The sequence below is a fragment of the Nyctibius grandis genome, chromosome 3 (genome assembly GCF_013368605.1).
Source record: "Nyctibius grandis isolate bNycGra1 chromosome 3, bNycGra1.pri, whole genome shotgun sequence".
In the NCBI taxonomy this organism is placed as follows: domain Eukaryota; kingdom Metazoa; phylum Chordata; class Aves; order Nyctibiiformes; family Nyctibiidae; genus Nyctibius; species Nyctibius grandis.
In genome coordinates this window covers 64,046,187-64,070,668 of record NC_090660.1, presented here as the reverse complement: position 1 = coordinate 64,070,668, position 24,482 = coordinate 64,046,187, and the positions used below count along the sequence as shown (strand labels likewise).

General features: G+C 41.7%; 1 protein-coding gene across 2 annotated transcripts in view; it reads left to right on the top strand.

Moving 5' to 3' along the window:
• LOC137661305 (ras-related protein Rab-10-like) overlaps positions 1-23,632 on the top strand; it is a 38,808-nt gene extending 15,176 nt beyond the window's left edge. For both annotated transcript variants that reach the window (XM_068396812.1, XM_068396811.1), the window contains 3 exons: positions 731-820; positions 14,043-14,144; positions 23,261-23,632. In XM_068396812.1, the coding sequence (XP_068252913.1) occupies positions 731-820; positions 14,043-14,144; positions 23,261-23,335 (267 nt within the window). In that variant the 3' untranslated portion in view covers positions 23,336-23,632. The remainder of the gene's footprint in view (positions 1-730; positions 821-14,042; positions 14,145-23,260) is intronic.
• The last annotated feature ends 850 nt before the right edge of the window (positions 23,633-24,482 follow it).

Sequence of the window (24,482 nt, the reverse complement as noted above, 5' to 3'; positions counted from 1 at the left end):
TCCAGTCATGTAGTTACAATGGCTTCTCTTAAAATAACACTGAAGTAAAACATCCAGTGCATTTCACAATCATGCCCGTAACTGGATTAGTGGAATGAAGGATGGAGACAAAGTCAAAAAGCTAGATTTTTCTTCCTTTTGAAATCAATGAGGTTTTTAAACTTTAGTTCATTAAAAATCTATTGCCTTCTTCCAAGTGTCCTGGAATAATCAAACTTTTATGTTGAGTTTGAACACTTTGAATATAATTTTACTGTCTGTGTGCAGAAGTGAAGCACAGAGAGGTGCTCTTCCAGGTGCAGCAAATTCCTTCCTTTTTACTGGTGAGTGCTGGATGAGGACCAGGCTGATATGCTAATCCATGAACCTATTACTTTAGGGAGGGCAGTGTCTGTGAATTTGGGGCATTTCCAGTCACTTTAAAGCCTCAAGATGGAGCATTCATTAGAAGATGGTTCCCATGCACCATATAATTTACATCTTATGAAAGGGGTTGCAAATTATGCCCTGCACTTTTAAGCAGCTTTTTTCTGCTCTTTGCAATCTTGCTGTTTTCCTCTGAATCCCAGTAACTGATTGAAAAAATTTCCACAGATGAAAAGGTCAGGACAGAATTAACCTTTACTTTCAGGAAAATAAAGTGTTGAAGGTTCGTGTGAGCTGGAGGTGAAGGGCTTTTGTTGTTTGCTTTTTTCCTACTTGACACTTATTAATGCTGGTTCTCTTTTAGAAAGCAGGTGATGAAGTGGACGTAATACTGTTGGGCAACAAGTGTGATAAGGAGTCAGAACGTGTAGTTCCAAAACAAAAAGGAGAAAAGGTATCATTGATCACTAATACTTTCTTTGGGTTCTCATGAGTATCCTAGTATGTGACTGTGACCTGTTACACTAAAATGATAAAAAGCTCCTGAATTCCAAAAATTCTATTAGGAATTGCTCCAGAAGAACAGTTTTGGAGTTCTGAAGTGGTTGGGTTTTTTTTAACGTATGAGCAGAAATGTGTTAGGTAACTCTTAGCTGATCTCTTCGGAATACCAATTTTTATTTTATAAATATGCTTTAAAAGGTTAAAATATATTTTTAAAGTTTTAGGCATTATGACAGAAATATTTTAGAGTCTGCATTTTCAGAGTACTGTTTCATTACATTCTGCATAATTTTCTGGTACCTGATGCACCCATCAATGATTTTTTTGCTACAGCTTGATATAAAGAACTATTCTGCAGACTGTGCACTGTGATCTGCATTGTCTATGAATAGCCCTAAATAATACTGGACAGATAATTTAGGGAACATCCAGCTCCCCTAGTTCTAACTGTGTATGTGTCATACAGCTGAGACTACTGTAGTTTATACCTGCTGACCATGTGTAGGGGAAGAACTGGTGTTAAGTGGGGAGTGCTGTTTTAAAGGCAATGCCAAATTACTCTCACTGAGCAGCGATGAGGAAATACAGGAGCCATACTATGGCAGAAGGAATTGTGATAATGACTTAAACATTGCAGGAGAGCGTGTCCTATATACCAGTAAATTTTGCAACTGCAAACTGTATGCATCTGTTTTCTGGAACTTGTAATGAGCCGTTCTATTATGCTTTCAGGCATAGAAGCATAGAATCATAGAATTGTTTTGGTTGGAAAGGACCTTTAAGATCAAGTCCAGCTGTTAACCTAGCACTGCCAAGTCCACCACTAAACCATGTCCCTTAGCACTACATCTACATGTCTTTTAAATACCTCCAGGGATGGTGACCCAACCACTTCCCTGGGCAGCCTGTTCCAATGCTTGACAGCCCTTTCGGTGAAGAAATTTTTTCTGATATCCAATCTAAACTTCCCATGGCACAACTTGAGGCCGTTTCCTCTTGTCCTATCACTTGTTACCTGGGAGAAAAGACCAACACCCACCACGCTACAGCCTGCTTTCAGGTAGTTGTAGAGAGTGATAAGGTCTCCCCTGAGCCTCCTTTTCTCCAGACTAATCAATCCCAGTTCCCTCAGCTGCTCCTCATAAGACTGGTTCTCCCGACCCTCCACCAGCTTCATTGCACTTCTTTGGACACACATGGTGAGTCAAGCAGGATGTCATTCTTGTTTGAAGAAAAGAACACTGATAATTTCTTGCCAATTATTTAATCCCAGATTAGGGAACTTTAAAAATAGCATCACCTCTTCAATGGCATTACAAATAGAAACTTTTGAAAGTTCATTGTTTGTATGCAAGACACTTCTGATGTTAATGTACTGTATCTGTGTACAAGGAATAAGATTGCTGAAAAAGTACACGTAAACTCTCACTCAAAGAATGCATCATTAGAAATCTAAAGAGTTACTGGATGCATGTGCACAAGAGGGCAGTAGTAGAGTGTCTTCATTTAGCCCACACCCAGGGCTAAACAATAGTAGTTTTTCTCTCACCCAATGTCCCTTCCCCAAATGAGGAAGGGAATTGGGAAAAGGAGGGAGACTTGTAGGTTGAAGTTAACCAGATTTAATGAAATGAAGAAATCAATATAAATGACAACACAAAATAGACAAAAGTGTACTTTTCCACAGATCACTGGCAAGTTGCTCCAGGAATCACAATGATGACTAGAGAAAAGGAAGGAGACCAGAAAGAGCCCCACCTGTTCCTTGCAAACCCCCTCTTTTATAGGGAGCTTGATGTTAATGATATAGAATACACCTGTGGGCCTGGCTGGGTCAGCTGCCCTGGATTTAACTGCTGAGGGCCTTGATCACCATGGCTGACCACAAACTGAAACCAAATCCCAGTGAAACCAGGACATAGAGTTTTGCATAGGATATTCACCGTGACATTTTCTGACTTCTGTGTACTTAACCATGCAATCAAAATTTCTATTAATGTAGCATTTTTTTTCAGAAACAAATCATTACCGCCTCACCAGTGAGTCTGCTTTCTAGATTTCTCCTGTGTTTTGAGGCAAGACAACTCTTCAGTTATACTATTTCTTCTTTTAATGTGATTTACAAACGCCAAAGAATCTGACTGAGACAACTGGAGAAAGATTCCATTAGCAGAGAGCGAGCTAATATTGTCCTCTCACTCCAAAGAAAATATCCTTATTAGGAGGGGAAAATAGTTTGATGCTAACTCTGCCACATAATAATTCATACTTACATATTTCATATTATTCTGTGAGTATGAGCTGTAAGTATTGTTCTGTTCAGAGTCTTGAAGAGAAGACCCCTAGATTCCTGAGAATCTTATCATGTATGTTGGCATTTCTATAACAATCTGTCAGAACTGGGTCACTGTCATATGCCACTTTGTAAACTACTTTAATTCTGAGAAATTTATTTTTTAGTTTTCTTTTGTGATTGTATGATTTTGATCACTCAGAAATTGATATATTTAATTTTAACACTATGAAGTATTTTCTTGTATTAATAGCTTTTTATTAAAAAAAATGATCTATTTTTTCTATTCACTAGATCACTATGATCTAGTGGCAATTACAGAAACTTGGTGGGACGCCTCACATGACTGGAATGTGGTCATGGATGGCTATGTCCTGTTCAGGAAAGACAGGCCGCTAAGGAGAGGTGGTGGAGTTGCTCTTTATGTGAGTGAGCAGCTAGAATGTATTGAGTTCTGTCCAGGGGCGGATCAGGAGCGAGTTGAGAGTTTGTGGGTGCGAATTAAGGGGCAGGCTGGCAGGGGTGATACTGTTGTGGGTGTCTATTACAGGCCACCGGATCAGGATGAGGAGGGTGATGAGGCCTTCTACAGGCAGCTGAGAGCAGTCTCTCAATTACAGGGCCTGGTTGTTGTGGGGGATTCCAACTACCCTGATATTTGCTGGGAGGCCTACTCAGCCAGCCATCCCCAGTCCAGGAGGTTCCTCCAGTGCGTTGATGATAACATTCTGATGCAAATGGTGGATGAGCCAACTAGGAGAGGAGCGCTGCTGGATCTTATCCTCACTAACAAGGAGGGTCTGGTTGAAGAGGTGAAGGTTGAGGGCAGCCTTGGTTGTAGTGACCATGAGATGGTAGAGTTCAGGATCTCATGTGGCAGGAACAGAATAGCTAGCAGAATCGCAACCCTGAACTTCAGGAGGGCCAACTTTGGCCTTTTCAAGCAATTGCTAGGGGAAATCCCATGGGACAGGGTACTAGAAGGTAAGGGGGCCCAAGATAGTTGGTTAGCATTCAAGGACTGCTTCTTCCGAGCTCAAGATCAGAGCATCCCAACAGGTAGGAAGTCAAGGAAGGGTACCAGGAGACCTGCATGGTTGAACAGGGAACTGCTGGGCAAACTCAAGTGGAAGAAGAGGGTGTACAGATCGTGGAAGGAGGGGCTGGCCACTTGGGAGGAATATAAGTCTGTTGTCAGAGGATGTAGGGAGGCAACTAGGAAAGCTAAGGCCTCCTTGGAATTAAACCTTGCAAGAGAGGTCATGGACAACAGAAAGGGCTTCTTCAAATACATTGCAGGTAAAGCCAACACTAGAGGCAATGTAGGCCCACTGATGAATGAGGTGGGGGTCCTGGAGACAGAGGATAAAAAGAAGGCGGAGTTACTGAATGCCTTCTTTGCCTCTGTCTATACTGTTGGAGGCTGTCCTGAGGAGCCCCAGACCCCTGAGGCCCCAGAAGAAGTCAGGATAGAGGAGGAATCTGTCTTGGTTGATGAGGGCTGGGTCAGGGACCAATTAAGCAATCTGGACGTCCATAAATCCATGGGCCCTGATGGGATGCACCCGCGGGTGCTGAGGGAGCTGGCGGAAGTCATTGCTAGGCCACTCTCCATCATCTTTGCTAAGTCATGGGCAACGGGAGAGGTGCCTGAGGACTGGAGGAAAGCGAATGTCACTCCAGTCTTCAAAAAGGGCAGGAAGGAGAACCCGGGTAACTATAGACCGGTCAGCCTCACCTCCATCCCCAGAAAGGTGATGGAGCAACTTGTCCTTGGTGCTGTCTCTAGGCACATCAAGGATAGGGGGATCATTAGGGGCACTCAGCATGGCTTCACCAACGGGAAGTCATGCTCAACCAACTTGATAGCCTTTTATGAGGATGTTACCCGGTGGATAGATGATGGTAAAGCTGTGGATGTGGTCTATCTCGATTTCAGTAAAGCGTTTGACACGGTCTCCCACAGCATCCTCGCAGCTAAACTGCGGAAGTGTGGTCTGGATGATCGGGTAGTGAGGTGGATTGTGAACTGGCTGAAGGAAAGAAGCCAGAGAGTAGTGGTCAGTGGGACAGAGTCCAGTTGGAGGTCTGTGTCTAGCGGAGTCCCGCAAGGGTCGGTTCTGGGACCAGTTCTATTCAATATATTCATTAATGACTTGAATGAGGGATTAGAGTGCACTGTCAGCAAGTTCGCTGATGACACAAAACTGGGAGGAGTGGCTGACACAACGGAAGGCTGCGCAGCCATTCAGAGAGATCTGGACAGGCTGGAGAGTTGGGCGGGGAGAAATTTAATGAAATATAACAAGGGCAAGTGTAGAGTCCTGCATCTGGGCAAGAACAACCCCATGTATGAGTATAAGTTGGGGACAGAGCTGTTGGAGACCAGCGTAGGGGAAAGGGACCTGGGGGTCCTAGTGGACAGCAGGATGACCATGAGCCAGCAATGTGCCCTTGTGGCCAAGAAGGCCAATGGCATCCTGGGGTGTATTAGAAGGGGTGTGGTTAGTAGGTCGAGAGAGGTTCTCCTCCCCCTCTACTCTGCCCTGGTGAGGCCGCATCTGGAATATTGTGTCCAGTTCTGGGCCCCTCAGTTCAAGAAGGACAGGGAAGTGCTAGAGAGAGTCCAGCGCAGAGCCATGAAGATGATTAAGGGAGTGGAACATCTCCCTTATGAGGAGAGGCTGAGGGAGCTGGGTCTCTTTAGCTTAGAGAAGAGGAGACTGAGGGGTGACCTCATCAATGTTTATAAATATGTAAAGGGCAAGTGTCAAGAGGATGGAGCCAGGCTCTTCTCAGTGACATCCCTTGACAGGACAAGGGGCAATGGGTGCAAGCTGGAACACAGGAGATTCCACTTAAATTTGAGGAAAAACTTCTTTACAGTGAGGGTGACTGAACATTGGAACAGGCTGCCCAGAGAGGTTGTGGAGTCTCCTTCTCTGGAGACATTCAAAACCCTCCTGGACGCGTTCCTGTGTGATATGGTCTAGGCAATCCTGCCCCGGCAGGGGGATTGGACTAGATGATCTTTTGAGGTCCCTTCCAATCCCTAACATTCTGTGATTCTGTGATTCACTTTGAGGAAGGTTTGAACTCAACGTTCTTGGGCTCCTCCGCTCCCCTCCCCCCAATAACATTATCTTTTCCTCCGAAAAATAAATTAAAATGTTGAAGGTTATATGACTTCGTAGAAAGTGGCCATTTTTCTCCTATCAAATCTTTCTAACAGAAAGAGCCAAGTAAAATATTCTTCCTTTTGTTTTGCTTTTGCTGTCTCCACGTGCCTGACTTAAAAGCTGACTTTTACAGGTACAATACCAATGAAAAAAACATTCTGCACAGTTCTAGGAATATTTCAGACACATCTGTCTGATTCAACACTAAGAAATCATAGCAGCACTTTGCTAGGAAGTAGTGTATTTTGAGTTAAAAGAAGTGAACAATTGGAATTAAATTTCACTTTGGAAGAGATAATGGCAGTACTTATTTTGTTATTTTAAGTAAGATATGAGCATATTTCACTCAAGATCTCCAAACTGTTCTCAAGGATAATATAAAATTACATCTCCAAGTAGCATAATTCCCATAGGTTTGTAAATGTATTTAGGCATTTTATTTCTTGATCTATTCAAGATGCTCCCAAAAGCAAAAAAAAAAGTAATTCTTTGAATGTGCCCTTCCAGCTTCTTTATGAGAGGGAGTAGCCACAGCTGTGTTCATACTTCCAGTTGCTTTAACACTGGACTTTTGGGGTTTCCTTCCATTTAGCTACATTTTTAGAGAACTTGCTTGCCACAATACTTACCAGTATGCAAGGTGAATTGGGATAATACATACATTAATCTTCTTTGATCAATACTGTGTACAAACAGAGAAAAGGGGGGTGCACTGATAGGTGTAGTAGGCAATGTAGTGACATAATACAGGGAAGACTGAAGTACTCAAGGTTTTTAAATTTTATTTTAGCTTAGTTTTCTTTTGCATTGGTCTTCACAGATGGAGCTTGCTCCCAGACCTCTGCATAGATTAGCCAAGCTGGTAAAGAGGGCTTTAAACTAGATTTGCCGGGGGAGAGGATACTCAGTCCATCCCAATTCAGCCAGATCAATGACAGGGCCAGTAATAGGTGCCCAGAGACTGAAGAAGGATGGCATGTTGGCAGGAGAGTGCCAGAAGAGCCACGGATAGAAATTTCAGGCTGCAAGGCAGCTTCATCGGGGGCCCAACTGAAATGCCTCTATGTAAACGCACGGAGCATGGGGAACAAACAAGAGGAACTAGAGACGTGCGCATACCCGCAAGGCTGCGACCTTATTGGCATCACAGAGACATGGTGGGATGACTCTGACGACTGGAGTGTTGGAATAGAGGGACACAGGCTTTTTAGGAAGGACAGGCAGGGGAGATGAGGAGAGGGTGTTGCGCTCTATGTTAATGATCAGTTTTAGTGCATGGAGCTCTGTCTGGGGATGGAGGAGGAGCTGACGGAAAGCTTATGGGTCAGGATTAAAGGGCGGGCAGGGATGGGAGACGTTATAGTGGGCGCCTGCTACAGGCCACCTGACCAGGATGGCCAAGCGGATGAGGCCCTTCACAGACAGATAGATGTAGCCTCATGTTCACAGGCCCTGGTCCTCACGGGGGACTTCAACCACCCTGACATCTGTTGGAAGGACAAAACAGCTGGGCACAAGCAATCCAGGAGCTTCTTGGAATGTGTGGATGACAGCTTCCTTCTCCAAGTGATAGAGGAGCCAACGAGGAGAGGTGCCGTGCTGGACCTTGTTCTCACCAACAAGGAGGGGCTGGTGGGGGACGTGAAGCTCAAGGGTAGCCTTGGCTGCAGTGACCATGAAATGGTGGAGTTCAAGACCAATAGGGCAGCAAGCAGGGCACACAGCCAGCTCACCACCCTGGATTTCAGGAGAGCAGACTTTGACCTCTTCAAGGACCTGCTTGGCAAAGTCGCTTGGGATAAAGCCCTGGAGGGAAGAGGGGCCCAAGAAAGCTGCTTAGTATTCAAGGACCACCTCCTCCAGGCTCAGGAGCAATGCATCCTGACAAAGAGGAAGGCAGGCAGAAACGCCAGGAGGCCTGCATGGATGAACAAGGAGCTTCTGGACAAACTCAGGCACAAGAAGGAAGCCTACAGAGGGTGGAAGCAAGGGCAGGTAGCCTGGGAGGAATACAGGGAGATTGTCCGAGAAGCCAGGGACCAGGTTAGGAAAGCTAAAGCCCTGATAGAATTAAATCTGGCCAGGGATGTCAAGGACAACAAGAAATGCTTCTACAGGTATGTCAGTGATAAAAGGAAGACTAGGGAAAATGTGGGCCCTCTCTGGAAGGAAACGGGAGACCTGGTTACCCGAGATATGGAGAAGGCTGAGGTACTCAACGACTTTTTTGCCTCAGTCTTCACCAGCAAGTGCTCTAGCCTCACCACCCAAGTTGCATAAGGCAGAGGCAGGGACTGGAAGGATAAAGAACCACCCACTGTAGGAGAAGATCAGGTTCGAGACCATCTAAGGAACCTGAAGGTGCACAAGTCCATGGGACCTGGTGAGGTGCATCCACGGGTCCTGAGGGAACTGGAGGATGAAGTTGCTAAGCTGCTGTCCATCATTTTTGAGAAGTTGTGGCAGTCTGGTGAAGCTCCCACTGACTGGAAAAGAGGAAACATAATACCCGTCTTCAAGAAGGGGAAAAAGACAGACCCAGGGTACTACAGGCCAGTCAGTCTCACCTCTGTGCCTGGCAAGATCATGTAGCATATCCTCTTGGAAACCATACTGAGGCACACAGAAATCAAGGAGGTGATTGGTGACAGCCAACATGGCTTCACCAAGGGCAAATCATGTCTGACAAATCTGGTGGCCTTCTACGACGGGGTTACAGCACTGGTGGATAGGGGAAGAGCAACTGATGTCATCTACCTGGACTTGTGCAAAGCATTTGACACTGTCCCGCACGACATCCTTGTCTCTAAATTGGAGAGACATGGACTTGACAGATAGACCACTTGGTGGAGAAGGAATTGGCTGGATGATTGCACTCAAAGAGTTACGGTCAATGGCTCAATGTCCAAGTGGACACCAGTGACGAGTGGCGTTCCTCAGGGGTCGGTATTGGAACCGGTCCTGTTTAACATCTTTGTCAGCGACATGGACAGTGGGATTGAGTGCGCCCTCAGCAAGTTTGCCGATGACACCAAGCTGTGCGGTGTGGTCGACACGCTGGAGGGAAGGGATGCCATCTAGAGGGAGCTTCACAGGCTTGAGAGCTGGGCCTGTGCAAACCACATAAAGTTCAACAAGGCCAAGTGCAAGGTCCTGCACGTGGGTCGGGGCAATCCCAAGGACAAATACAGGCTGGGCGGAGAATGGATTGAGAGCAGCCCTGAGGAGAAGGACTTGGGGGTGATGGTTGACAAGAAGCTCAACATGAACCGGCAATCTGCGCTTGCAGCCCAGAAGGCCAACCGTATCCTGGGCTGCATCAAAAGCAGCGTGGCCAGCAGGTTGAGGGAGGTGATTCTGCCCCTCTGCTCTGCTCTCGTGAGACCCCACCTAGAGTACTGCGTCGAGCTCTGGGGCCCCCAGCATAAGAAGGACATGGAGGTGTTGGAATGAGTCCAGAGGAGGGCCACGAAGATGATCAGAGGGCTGGAGCACCTCTCCTATGAAGACAGGCTGAGAGAGTTGGGGCTCTTCAGCCTGGAGAAGAGAAGGCTCAAGAGAGACCTTCTAGCAGCCTTCCAGTATCTGAAGGGGGCCTACAGGAAAGCTGGAGAGGGGCTTTTTACAAGGACAAGTAGTGACAGGACGAGGGGGAATGGTTTTAAACTGAAAGAGGGTAGATTTAGATTGGATCTTAGGAAGAAATTCTTTATTGTGAGAGTAGTGAGACACTGAAACAGGTTGCCCAGAGAAGTTGTGTCTGCCCCCTCCCTGGCCGTGTTTAAGGCCAGGTTGGATGGGGCCTTGAGCAACCTGGTCTAGTGGAAAGGTGTCCCTGCCTGTGGCAGGGGGGTTGGAACTAGATGATCTTTAAGGTCCCTTCCAACCCAAACCATTCTATGATTCTATGTACTGGTATGGTTTGGGAAGGAGCAGGTCAGCCGGCAGTGGGAAAGCGTTGGGTTAGAAACTACTTAGGAAAGTTGGATGCATCCATAGACATGATGAAGTTCACCCAGTTGTGCTGAAGGAGCTGGTCACTGTGAGTGGGGCCACTTTCAGTCAACTCTGAAAAATCATGGTGGTTGGGAGAGATTCCTGTTGACTAGGAAGAGGCCAGCATGACACCTATCTTTAAAAAAGGCAAGGAAGAGTGTTCAAGGAACTATCTATAGTCAGTCAGCCTTGCTTCGGTCAGTGGAAGGATCATGGAGCATGTTGTCATCAAATCCTTTTCCAAGGACATAAAGGACATAAAGATAATCTGGAATAGTCAACAGAGGGCAAATTGTGTGTCACTCCCTGATTGCCTTCTACAATGCCAGGAAATCACTGTGTGGACAAGGGAATAGCGGTGGTTGTGATAAATCTTGAATTTAATAAGGCTTTTGTTACCCTCTCCGGTGGCATCCTCACTTGGAAACTAGGAAATGTGGGCTGGACAAGTGGACCATTAAGTGGACTGAAAATTGGCTGGACTACCAGAGGCCAAGGGTAGCAGTCAAAGGCTGTGTGTCTGGTTGGTAACTAGTAATGAGCAGAGTACATCAGGGATGTGTAGTGGGGCTCACATTGTTCAACATTGTCATCAGTGATCTGGCTGATGATAGAAGGAGATTTGCATGTGACAGTGAGGTTAAGGGGTGTGACTGGCACACCAAATGGGAGAACACGAGTTCTGTGGGACCTTGATAAACTTGAGAACTGGGCCAACAGAAACATCATGAAATTCTGTAAGAAGTGCGAAGATATACATCTGGGATGGAATAATCCCGGGCATGAGTCACCGGCCTGCTGCAAAGGACCGGTGGGTTATAATGAACACCAGCTTGAATATAAGTCAACAGTGTTCTCTCATTGCTTAAAAGCATGCTGGACTACATTAGAAGGATAACAGATGGTAGATCTGGGATCTACTTAGTGCTGGCAAGGCCACATGGAATATTGTGTCCAGCTTTGGCTCCCCCATTTCAAGAAGGGTGTTGATAAACTGGAGAGGATCCAGCAGACAGCTACAAACATGATTGGGCTCTAGTACCAGTAATCCATGAAGAGAACTGAGGGCGCTGGGTAAAGAGGGAGGCTAAGGAGCAGTTACTGGTCTACAGCAATTGAAGTGTAGTTAGAGGAATGACAGAAATGGACTATTCTCAGTAGGAACAGATAATAAAGCAAGGGGCAGCAGACACAAGTTCTGGCTTGGGAGGTTCAGGTTGGAGATAAGGAGAACTAGTTGCACTAGAAGGGTGATGTAGCCATGGAAGAGGGTGCCATAAAGGTTATAGAATCTCCATCATTGGCAGATGTCAAGACTCAGGTTGGCAAAGCCATGACTGACCCCATATCATATGGGCAGTAGTCTCATTTCAAGTGGGGTTATCTTTCCAAATTATTTCTGTGATTCCATGATTAAAATCATAGAATCGTTTTGGTTGGAAAGGACCTTTAAGATCATCAAGTCCAACCGTTAACCTAACACTACCAAGTCCACCACTAAACCATGTCCCTTAGCACCGCGTCTACATGTCTTTTAAATATCTCCAGGGATGGTGACCCAACCACTTCCCTGGGCAGCCTGTTCCAGTGCTTGATAACCCTTTCAGTGAAGAAATTTTTCCTGATATCCAATCTAAACCTCCCCTGGCACAACTTGAGGCCGTTTCCTCTTGTCCTATCACTTGTTACCTGGGAGAAGAGACCAACACCCACCACGCTACACCCTCCTTTCAGGTAATTGTAGAGAGTGATAAGGTCTCTCCTGAGCCTCCTTTTCTCCAGACTAAACAACCCCAGTTCCCTCACCTGCTCCTCATAAGACTTGTTCTCCAGACCCTTCACCAGCTTCGTTACCCTTCTTTGGACTCTCTCCAGCACCTCGATGTCTTTCTTGTAGCGAGGGGCCCAAAATCAAACACAGTATTCCAGGTGCGGCCTCACCAGTGCTGAGTACAGAGGGACGATCGCTGCCCTAGTCCTGCTGGCCACACTATTTCTGATACAGGCTAGGATGCTGTTGGCCTTCTTGGCCACCTGGGCACACTGCTGGCTCATATTCAGACGGCCGTCGACCAACACCCCCAGGTCCTCTTCCGCCCGGCAGCTTTCCAGCCACTCTTCTCCAAGCCTGTAGCGTTGCATGGGGTTGTTGTGCCTCAAGTGCAGGACCTGACACTTGGCCTTGTTGAACCTCATACAGCTGGCCTCTGCATTCATCAGAGTTTGTATATTGGTAGCGTCTAGGAGTCCGTTACATGACACAAGAAAGAACAAAGGAATATTTAATAGGAGATTCTGTGTACTTTATAAGCTGCAAACCAGTCTTTTCCACTTTATTAGCCCAGTATTTTTTATTGCCTGTATTTTTCTTTATGAACCATTATGCATCATTGTTTTGCATTGACATGTGCCAATAGTCAAATGATCTTAACTTTCCGTAACAAGTTGCTGCAGTACCGAAAACAGTTCATAGCAATCAGCTGGAGTTTTAGAATCCCTTATGAAGCAGCTTGTCATAAGAAACAGTCCAGATCTCATCTTTATTTTCAAAATTACATTTTCTTATAGCATTTTGGAAAAGAAACCATTTTGCTTATTTTTTTTCTTACCTTTAATATAATCTTTATTATATTTTGACTAAAACTTTGAAGTCCAATTCTTGTACCTTCATGCCTGATTTTGGTATTTTTGTAAAGCATTGATTTGTTATTTCTAGAGCTCATTGAAAGCAAACATAATTGCCAACATTAGACTTTTTATCCTAATGGAGAGCCTTCCAAGTGAATAATTAAGTGGTCAGTAATTAGAGGATTTTCTATACATTAGAAGCAGTAGGGTATTTTCTTTGCCTGGAATCATCTTCTCCAGATGAGTACCAAGAAGGGATCCATTGCAAAGGGAATAAATAGACCCTCCCACTATGTTTTTCTGGCAGATATTATTCCCACCCTGGCCCCCTCCCTTGGGAGGCAACAATGCAACTGTTTTTCTACATGTATTTAACTGTATAAATTAGAAAAAGTTTAGAACCTTAAAAAGCTATGAATTTTGTTGGGTTTTTTATCCTCATGCCAACATATCTCTAAGCTATCTGTAGGGGAAATACACTGGAAATGGGGGAACATGAGTAAATTAAATAAAATCAACCCATGTAAAGTCTATGTTGCCCTTTTCTTCTAAGTGTTTTCTCTCTTCTCCTATTACCATAATATATTTTTGCATACATATCTGTCCTTTGCTTGCCTATTATCTCTGTGCTTTTCTCTCGTAAAAAGGAGCATCTCTTTTTTATATTTCATCACGCCTCTTTTTCTACAGTTTTTGTCACATTTTTATCTATACTTTTCTGCAGGCACTCCATTAGTTTCCTCTAAATAATTGCCGAGGAGACAGTTCATTTTCCAAATAAATCAAAACATTGAGAACAGACCCACTAGAGTTTGTTCTTCTTATTTACAAGTAAAGATATGTTAAAAAAAGCTGGTTTGAAAATGCAAAAATTTAAGAAGACTGTTTTAAGAGTTACCTGAAATTTATAAACTGAGGATGAATGTAGAGTACTTTACTGAGCTGACATTTACTTAATCAGTGTTTATGTAGCATGTTAGAAGCTATCAGAACACCTCTGTATCTCTTGCTATTAGTATTAGGAAGTCTTTTTTTCCTAAAGATTGTTCATCCCATTGCCTACATTTGTTTTTCAGCTTGCTTGGGAGCATGGAATACCCTTTTTTGAAACCAGTGCTAAAGATAATTTGAACATTGAGGATGCATTCTCGATCTTGACTACGGAAATACTGGAAAAGGTAGGCTCCTTTTCAGAGTAGAAAGAACATGGAAGATTTTTCTTGACAGATTAGGTAAACAAGGTTGTAAATACAGAAGAGGTTTAGCAAAGCACAGCCAGTGCTGTTTTTTGCATTATGGAGTTAATATTTGGGGGGATCCTGTAGCTGTAGACATACAGAGGAGGAACATGAGGGAGAAGAATTGTGAGAGAAGAGAACAACAGAAGAAGGGAGCAGGTAAAATACAGTTCAGAGAGAAGGTGAAAATTTAAGAAAACTGCATTTGTGGCTTTCCTTCCCATACTTTTCTTCAAGGTTAACAGCTCTAGAGTAGTTCCACTTCTGTGCCAGAAACATTCCTTTTTCCTGTAAGTTTCTGCAGAATATGTACACTGTGAAGATGCTACGTGCTGATGGAACAAGCGGACCTTTTACGTTCAGCAATCAAATGTTTTATCCAAAGTTCATAGCTGTTTGTTTCGATGATTTACACTAGTACTTTTGAAGTTATTAGGTCCTAAAGATTTGAGTTAATTAGTGGTAGAATCAATATTGTAGCTGTCAGAGTCAGCATCTCTAACTACCTTGAGTGTGTTGGCTTAAAGGTCCTTACTCCTCAGAGCTGCAATACTTTTGTAGGACTGAATTATTGTTAATTAGCTCTGAAAATGTTTTGCATTGCAATTTATTTTCAGACAGTAGAATATTATTTTAGACATTAATGGATGTTCTTCATGCAATGCATTATCACTGCCATTCATCACCAATATTAGTTATACAAAACTAGCCTTCCATTCCGAATACTTTTGAAGTCATAATAAAGATAAATGAGCAAAATTACTGACAAAGTCACAAGTTGCAGTGTTTTGATTAAGTAGCCAAAGGGGATGGTCAGAATAATAGCTCAGGGTTGGACTGCTTCTAAATCAAGGTCCTGTCATATTATAAAATAACACAAGGTGTAGTTGGTTATTTTGGGAGGGGGAAAAGGAAAAAAAAAAGATTCATTTCCTTTAGCATGAAAATGAATCTCAGCAATTCAACAGTCAAATACTGTTTAGAACAGGAGGATAATGGCAGGGCCTTGAACAGTTGGCAGAAAGTCTCAAATACGATAACTCTGATTTTCTTGTAAATGAAAAAGACATTGTCTACTGTAAATAGAGAATATACTTGTTAGTATGAAGCATGAAAGCCACAAAACAATAGCTATCATCATAACTGCTGCAAAGACAAATATGTGTGAAGGAAGCATTTCTGCACAGTGCATTTGGGTAAGATCCGAGAGAATTCTCTGCAGCATGCAGAAATGATGTTTGGGTATTTCTCACTTTAAGATTGTCTGCACTTATTTTACTTTAAGTGGAACTTTAGTATTCCTACTCATCTTCATGAAAATTCATTTGTAGTGTGGACATGCAACAAATTCAGACTCTGTTGAAAATGTTATACCGCTGCATGCTTTAATTAGAACTGCTTGAGAATACAGTTGTACACTCTGTGTGCGTGTATGTGTGTTTGGAAAAAATGTCCATGAGAATTTGTCAAGTTCATCTGTAGTAACATTTCACCTTATCTAGGAATGTTTGCAATCCCTGATGGGGCATCACGTACCATTACTTTGGTGTATAATTTGCCATTTTTAGTGAAATGCATTTGTTGATTTAAACAAGTGCTCCTTTAGCCCAATTGGTTTTGCCACTGGCCTGATAAGAAAGAGTTCACAGTAAAAAAAACAAATCTACTATACAGTTTCATCATGGTTTTCAGGTTCGACTAAATAATTTGCTTGTTCACAAAACTGTGAAATCTGAACGTAGTACTTGAATTTTAACTTCCTCTAACTGATGAAATTTTGGAGAAGGGAAAATGCAGTAGGAAGTGTGACTAGTAGCTGTGAAAAATGACATGATAGATGCCAGTCTGAGACCACTTCAGTTGTACATTCATTCTGTAGTGGTAAAATATGTACTTGCTGATTGTAAAAAGGCGATACAGCTTTGCACACTGTTTTGGCCCAAGACAGCTATGTCTGAGGTAGCAGGATATCGGGGTCTCGCTTACTTCTGCCATAAAACCACCTGTCCCAGACTGATAAGATGCTTTAGTGGAAGTATGTCATTGCTTTACCAGTCCCATAGAGGAAACTCATTTTAAGGAACTCCCTAGAAAAGTCTATTAGGGCCATGCTTTTGGGAAGTATGTTGAGGCTATTCAGAAGTAAGATAGGCAAGGCAGGCTGACCATTTTCAGATGCATTGCAGTAGGCTGTATTAATCTGAGGAAATCTAGGATTTTTTATATACACTCTTGTTTACCATCTACTATAACCATTTCTTTATTAACTAAATCTACAGAAAACACTCCTGTAGATACGGAAGATCAATGTCCAGAGTTACAGAGCTCATACAGAAGGAACGAGCTTCTTGTTTCTCTTGAAATTTAGAACAAGTTGTGGTTCAGTGGAGAATTGTGGAAAAAAATACATTAAAAAAAGCAGCAAGTTTGTATTGTCATTATTTTGTGCTGCATTTTCCTGTCTCTTCTTCTGTGGTTTTACTTGTAGTGGGCTTAAGGGAGGGGTAAGACTTCTGTATCCCAGCAATTCAGATAACTGAAGTGCTGCCTAACCTTTCAGATATTTATCATCTCTGCCATTCTATGCTGGGTCTCAGTCCTACAGCTCTGATTTACATGGGCAGTCTCATTAAAACAATCAGATGTTATTTGACAGCTTAGATTGGTAACAGCTAAAGAGTCATGCCATATTTTTGAGAACTCACGATTTTCAAACCAATCAGTTAATAATAACTGATTTGATTGTATTTGAAAGTCTGTAGTAGGAATGAATGTTAATGACACAGCTTATTCCAGAGGTTTGCTTAGACATGTCAACAAATAACAACAGTATTTTATTTATTCACAATTCTCTTGAGTCTCAGCTATGCCTAAACCTGTTCATTAACAGATGGCAGCTGTGCCTTAACAATGCTTCTCATTGCCAGTGAACTATTTGTACTTGTGAGTCAGTCCTCAAAAACCAACCAAAACCAAAAAATACCACCCAGAATGAAGTTAGTATTTGCACTTTGGTGGTGTTCGGTTTCATGGCTGACAAGCAGTAGTCTTCTCAACTAGCTTTTTAAAAAAATATTACAAGGCTTTTTATTTCTGTCCTTGTGGGTGTGGTGGTTGGTATTTTTCTAAACTAGGAGCAGAAGGAGGGAAACTGTATTCAACAAAAAGAAAAAAAAAGTTTTTGCCCTTTTCTGAGACTGCTACAAAATTAACCAAAACTTATGTTTATGCCTACCTCCCAAAAGTGATTGACTACTAAGATTGTTTTAATATAATATTAAATAAACATATATCTGCTGAGCAGAGAACAGTCAAAATCTATTTAAGAACTTTCCCTGTGCTGTTGAGAGTAGCATTTAATGTTTAACAGCTGGATGTCATTTGAGATGAACATTCAGAAGTAGCAGGCCTCAATTCTGTCCTTCCTTGATCTCTTTACCTTCCTGTCCTATGGCAACAAGATTTTTGAGATTACACTGTGTCCCCCATTCCTTTGCTCCTCAAATACCTTTGGAACTTGCTAGCTGATTTTAAACAAAGTTGACAGGTCAGACTAAAAGATAATTAAGCTCCCAAGGAGTTCCTTGAAAATAAGATGCTGGATGGAGAAGAGAGTATTCTGTAGAAGGAAAGTCTCCAGCATTAGTTCATACAGTATTAGACAGAGATGACTACACAGAGAGACTGAAAAATGCTTCAACCAGCCACTCCAGCTGGAGATTGCATCACGGATATCAAATTTAATTCACTGCAAGACCCAAATCCATAGGAAATCGGATTTCGTTATTGCCAAGGTTCATGGAATTGTTAGTTTGTCCAAAAGATCCCTGTGTCTCCAGCAGTGCACTTTCAGTGTTTCTTTATTATCCTCAGTCATGCATGGAGCCCCAGGCTTTATTTGCCCTTTATTTATCTTGTACTGACCACAGAATATTAATTTCTTCATGAGGTTTTTCGTAATGGTCATAATGCTGTATTTTAGATCTATTTTAGATTTTTATCTTCATAACCTTCTTAGTAACATTTGGTAGTATACTCAGCATTGCACACATGGGAACCAAGGTACAGAGATTAAAGCAAAGAGGATAAATGGTACCAACTAACAGTGCTGGTGCAATGTAGGGCATAATTTTACTACACTATCTTGTTTAATTAAAAAAAAAAAAAAGGCTGTTCTGGACATTGAATGAGCCAGATATTCTTCTGGAAACAGTAGCATATAATTAGGTCACGTAAATCAAAAGTTAATCATAACGTTTGAGTATAGGGGATAAGATTCATCTTAGCGTGCAACCTGAGCCAGCTAAAATTTCCATGACTGGTCTGGTGTGGTTGTCTGGAATCATCTCTATTCAATGGAGAGAGATGCATCTTTTTATGAGAAAATTGTGTTCTGGAGGTGCCTTTCTCTCTCTGTTGATTATAGAGGACTCCATATCTTAGCCTATATGGTTTCATATGATTAAAGTTAAATAACTTAAACTCCAGGAGACCAAAGGAATGTTACACACTTGACTGACTTCTGGCATTTGCTCCTTTGGCAAGATCTTGACTTTGAAGCCTGATTGCTCTCTTAAATAGGGGTTTTGAGGTGGAACTATATTAATCCTTACACGGACGATCTGTAGGGTTGAGGAAGCTTAGAGTAATGGCACAGCTGTCTTCTCAAATTTGTGAAATAACTAATTGCAGTATAACATTGTTATAGTCTATGTGGTGTTAAAAGAAGAGGGAGGTAGAGACCCACACTTTGCCAGTGGGTTAGAGGTGTTTTAGACATTGTGGAATAGCAGGATTGGGGAGCAAGGACTTCATCCCCATTTCTTGAGGAAGGTGTTCTGTAGTAGTTAGATCCTGCTGTGCCTGACCCCATACCCTCTCCTGCTCCTCTCCCTGCCCCCAGTGATTGCTTTCCCTGCTAGTATACCCCTAGCTCTTGCTTGATACAGTTTGTGCCGTTCTGCTCGTTCCTGTTGCGAGAGGACTATCTTGAATTTTGAACAAGGAATTTCAACCCTAGAATTGCAGAATACAGGGAAAATACAGGTCCAGAAAATGGTGGGACTGATCTTAATAACCAATTTCTCTCTACTGATAGTTCTGGTGCAGAAGTCATATGAACTTGGTTGCACAAGATTCCCTGCCATGCTTTGCCAATCTTTGTCCACTATCACTGTTAAATAGAAACAAAATGATTGAGGTCATTAACGATGATCATTTTGTCATTAGAGAGAATAAAAATCCCTGGAATTTCAAGACATTATAAATAATAGGAACTTCAGTTACAGTCCCTTCTGCTTGTTTCTCTAAAGCCCATAGTTTTCCCACAGGCACTCCAGGTTTGCCTTTGATGGGGGCATTGAAATACATAGAGTAAAATTCTTCCAAATCCATAGTGAATCCCACCTCCAAAATAACTAAAACTATTTCAAAATACCAAATGGTGCCAGAGTAGGTGACTCCATCTTGGTATGACACTGCTGATCTGAGCAGTTTTCCAGCAAGGGTGGCTGATCTTAACTAAGGTTTATAAATTTACTCCATTAGAAGCCATTCAAAGAGCTTCCCTTATTTTTTTGTTTCCCCTTGTGTAGCAGCTTAGCTGTCTTTCCCTGATCAAAAAAAAAAAAAAAAAGGGCAAAAAACATTTGGGATCTCAGCCATCTCATCATGATTCCTGTGCCTACAAGTGAAGAATCTGTTGCACACCAGTGATACAAACTCTGCTTTAGAGCTGGGGAGGAGAGACAGCTGGCTGTGGAGACCTGTGTGTTCATCTTGTCTTGATTTTCTCCACTGATTCTGCAGGAAGCATAAAACCGACTTAAACAGATGCTTGCCTGTTAGGTGAGACATGTCTGCTGTGCTATTTAACAGGAAAAACTAGTATTTGATAGCAGGAAGCTTCAACATCTTACTAAAATCACTGCACGGTGGAGCGGTATCTGTGTCTGTGGCAGTATTTTCAAAACCCTGCTTTGCCCAAGATGCTGGAGTGGAAACTTGAGCTTCTCGGTACCATTTTGGTTCTCACCTTTTCATAGTTTCCTGCTGTTTGTTGGCTGGCTTGTGGAGGAGTGAGTTCTAACAGGCTGAGCTGAAATGTGAGCTGGAAGTGTTAGTGTTCAGGGATCCCTGAAGAAGGAATGCTGCCCGCCTTGTTCTCGCAGGTGGGAGAGATTTGCATACCTCCCTGCTGTAATTTCAGGAGAGGAGGGTGCCACACCTCTTCCAGGGCTTGGCTGAAGTTGAGTACTACAGGGGATTGCCTGATCATTGCTTCAGGGCTTTATGCAGGACTTCAGGTTATGAATATGCACTTTTTAAATGTGTGTATAGCACATTTGCTTAAATTAATCCCAGGCTGTGATTTGCTTGACGAAGATCCTGTATGGAATAGTCTTATCAAACTGAAGTGATTCTTTAAGTCCCTAACTTTTAAATGGCTTTTAAAACAAACTATTACTCTTCTTTATATGTGGAGAGGTGGTTCTTGTCTTTCTGTCCTGGCTAATTTGTTGATGAACTATGATCAGATAATGATTTTACAGATTATATGAACCATTTCATGGTCAAATAGGTTTCACCATTCTTAATCACTTATAGTACTAAGGATCCTTTCTGTACTTATACATGAACAGCTTACTTGCCACCCAAAAGTACTATTAAGTAGTAAAATATTTGCAAATAAGCATCTTCAGTGGTTAAGGAACATGCAAGTTTCTCCCCTCTAACTGAAAGCATGAAGTTGGATACAACCGGCAACACTTTCAAATTACCTGTTTCCTCTAAACTTAAGTCAGTGAAAACTGAATTCTGAAATTGTTCAAACAGGGGTTTTTCTAGAACTCTTTTACTACTTAAAGTGAATTTTTTTCTTCTGAAGAAAAAGGAGGGGTGAAACAAAACCTACTTAGTTTATGTCCACAATAATCAATGCTCAATGTTATTTCTTGGTCTCAATAGAGCGAAATTAAATTTCTTATTGTACCATTATCTTCCAAAGATTTTTTTCTCCTCAGAATCTTATCTCTAGACCAGAGTGATGTCTTGTTCCTTGAGATGACAAGGTTATGGTTGTTTACTTTTGATTCTGCCATGCTTCCTCTTTTAAAAAGGTCTTCATACTTTACATTTACTGTCTACGCTTGAAGACTATCAAGTCCTGTCTCCAGCTAGCACAAATCATAATGGCTAATGCCTGTATCCGAGCACCTTACACAACTCTGTAAAAAGTTAAGTCAGAAGTTATGAAGCTGCATGTTGGAATTTGTGTGAACTGTCAAGGGTAATAAAAATGTTATGTCTGTTGGTACTTGTCACTCCAACAAAAAAACAAGTGCACATGCTGTGTTTCTTCATACATCATTTATATGTGACTAATGACAAGTAATTCCTAAAATCAGTAAGTCACAGTCTTCCCGTACTCTAGAGTCAGAGCAATAAGTGTTAATAATTTTATTGATGACAGCTTCGGCATCCATCCTGAGGTTTAGACACTACGATACCTTTTCTGCCCTCTGCTCCTGCCTCTATCTATCGCTTCTGATCCCTTCCCAGGTGTTTCATCTTATCCCCCAGCAGCCGGCACTGTGGAAGCCTCCCTGGGTCCCTGCAGCCCCAGGGGGAAACAGGCTCAGCCACTCTCTTTGTGGGGATGGCCCTGGCACAGGGCAGCCAGCATGCTAGGAGAGCTAGAACTATGGCTACAGAAGGAAAAAGGAAACTAATTTCATGCATCTTCTCCAGAATTTTAGGTAGCGTTAAATATTCTCAGCCAAAGAGGCATAAGACTTATGTGACATGGAGGAACCTTTTATTTTCACCTCATTTTGATTCAGCTGAGTAATTTTAGGTGAACCTTTCTGGATGTAGTCAATGTTCAACTACCCTGTGACATTCTATGCAAGTTCTCAGTTCTGAATCATGATTAGCATTGTACTACATGATGCCTTTTTTTCCCCTGTGCTTTGAATTTCATGAACTCCAACTTAGATAGCTGTCCTCTCTGGAAGCTTCTCTTTCTTGTCAGAAATGGTTGTTTATGGCTGTTGGATTTGGTTTGAGAGAGGAATGTGGTGAATCCAGTGGTTGCACTTCCTTCTCTGTGTATCATTACATACTTGGTAAACCTGCCAAGAAGCAGGCAGGAGAATGGCAAGTAGAGAAGTTAGGACATTTTTTTTTCCTAGGCATTTGACAATATTCTCCAGGTCTTTGTGCCTGAGTTCAGGGTTCAGTGTTCATAGTTTTAAAGTACAAGATTGCAACATGTACTTGCACTGTATTGCACAACTGGGTTTGATTGTTTCTCTGGTCAGCACTGATTATCTAGTTGAGTTCATTGCTGAAAGAAAGAGTCCTGGGTTTGCTCATTTTTTTTTAAATCTGCTTTTGCAATCAGTACATAAATGTTGTACAAGGGCGGAGTGCTATTTTGATAGTTTATCTTGATAAAGACTTAGCTGTTTCTATTTGGGGGTATTCCTCGTTATTAAATAGAGACAAGAAAATAGAGAATTGTAATGAATTTCACAAAACAAGTTAATGTCCTTTTTAACAATTAATAGCCTGTGCCTTTTTTTAACGGGTGCTGACATTCTATGTTTCCCTATTCCTTTCAACTGGAATTTTGCACCCCGTGCTCAATACTTCAAAGATTAGTGTACTTAACTGCAAATTAGTGAAAATCAGTGTAGTCAGCAGAAGAACCTGTACCTCTAGAACAATTCATGTGAGTAAAGATTTACAGGATCGGTTCATAGGGTTTGTAGTGTCTCCTCAAAAGACACTTTTTATCATCTGTCACCTTCAGAGTTAGGAGATATGTTTGAGGCAGCTAAAGAATGTAAATATACCTAGCTGTGACTTGCATGGGCATGAGTCTCTGTCCAATTTATTAGAAAACTACAATATTTTAATGAAATATTCAAAGGAAAAATATATCCAGTGAGCTGACCAAATCTTTTACGTATTAAAATATGTAAAAATTCAAGCTTTTCAACTGTTGTGCTCTAGCTATCTTAATTAAGTGTCTGCTTTTGTTTCTTTTACAGAAATCCTGTGTATTATATGACTTAGATGTTGTGGCTCTAAATGAAAGTAAGAAGAGACCCTGCTGTGCGTTCTGAAATATTGTTTCTTATTCCATTTTCTCTTCAGAAAATATTAACTATTGTAAAGGAATATACAAGATTTTAAGTGAGCCCGTAATCCCAAAACACAGTATTGAGACATACTTTGTATTGCACAAACTTTGTTGCCAAATGTTTTGATATGTTTATATTATATTTTCATATTTTTAATGTGAAGTTAAAACAATTGTCTGGCTTTGGAATTATGAGATGCATCACAGGAAGACTGCATTTGCATACAAGTGTTTGCATAAATGAAATCTAAATGTACTAATTTTCTCTTATTAAAAAAAATTTACCTTGACTTTTTTTTTTCTGTGTTATTTTTACCAGATTTGTAATGTAATGAACTTTGACATCGTCACACAGGCAGCCTTCTGATATATGAAATCACTTATACTATCCCCCAGATAACACCTCTTTAAGTAGCTGATATTTACTGCAGCCCCCTAAGAGGATTTTCTGGGAATTTTTGGCTTTGTTTCTTTTATATCCATTTCAGAAACATGTGTGTTACTTGAATACCCTTGAACAGGGAGGCTGCAAAGGTGAGGGCTGAGAGGAAAGAATAAGCTGTATACTAGATCAGTATGTTTCTGAACCTTCCTTAGAAGGCAGAAAACATGGAACAACGGAATGCATCCAGTAATAATTATCTTGCTAATATAAACTTTTATCATTCTATATAATAATTCATGCAGGTATTAGCAGCATAACTGCATTTTCAAATGTTCCTTTTTTTGTAAATGATCACAATATTAAAAGGGTATGCAGCGCTTGCTTGATATCGTGAGTTATTTTCTTAAAGTATAAATATATCAGGTATCTGATTCTGCTCATTTGGATCTGTTTTATACTGGAATGTAATATCTTTAATTTCAGTGGAAGATATCAGATTTTATTTAAATTTAAATGAGGGCAGAATCAGGATGCCAGATTCTTTAATCAAAAGCAAAGAGAACACAAATCAAACCTGCAGGGCACGCACAAAGCAAACACAAGTTGGGAAATCTGAAGAATTGTTGTTATTATACTGTTTTTTTTTTTTTTTTTTGCCTGGGAGATGTGGTTCTTGCTGATTATTAAATGTAATTGTTTTATCACCATTTGTGAATGAATAATACTACTGTGCAAAATTGTGTTG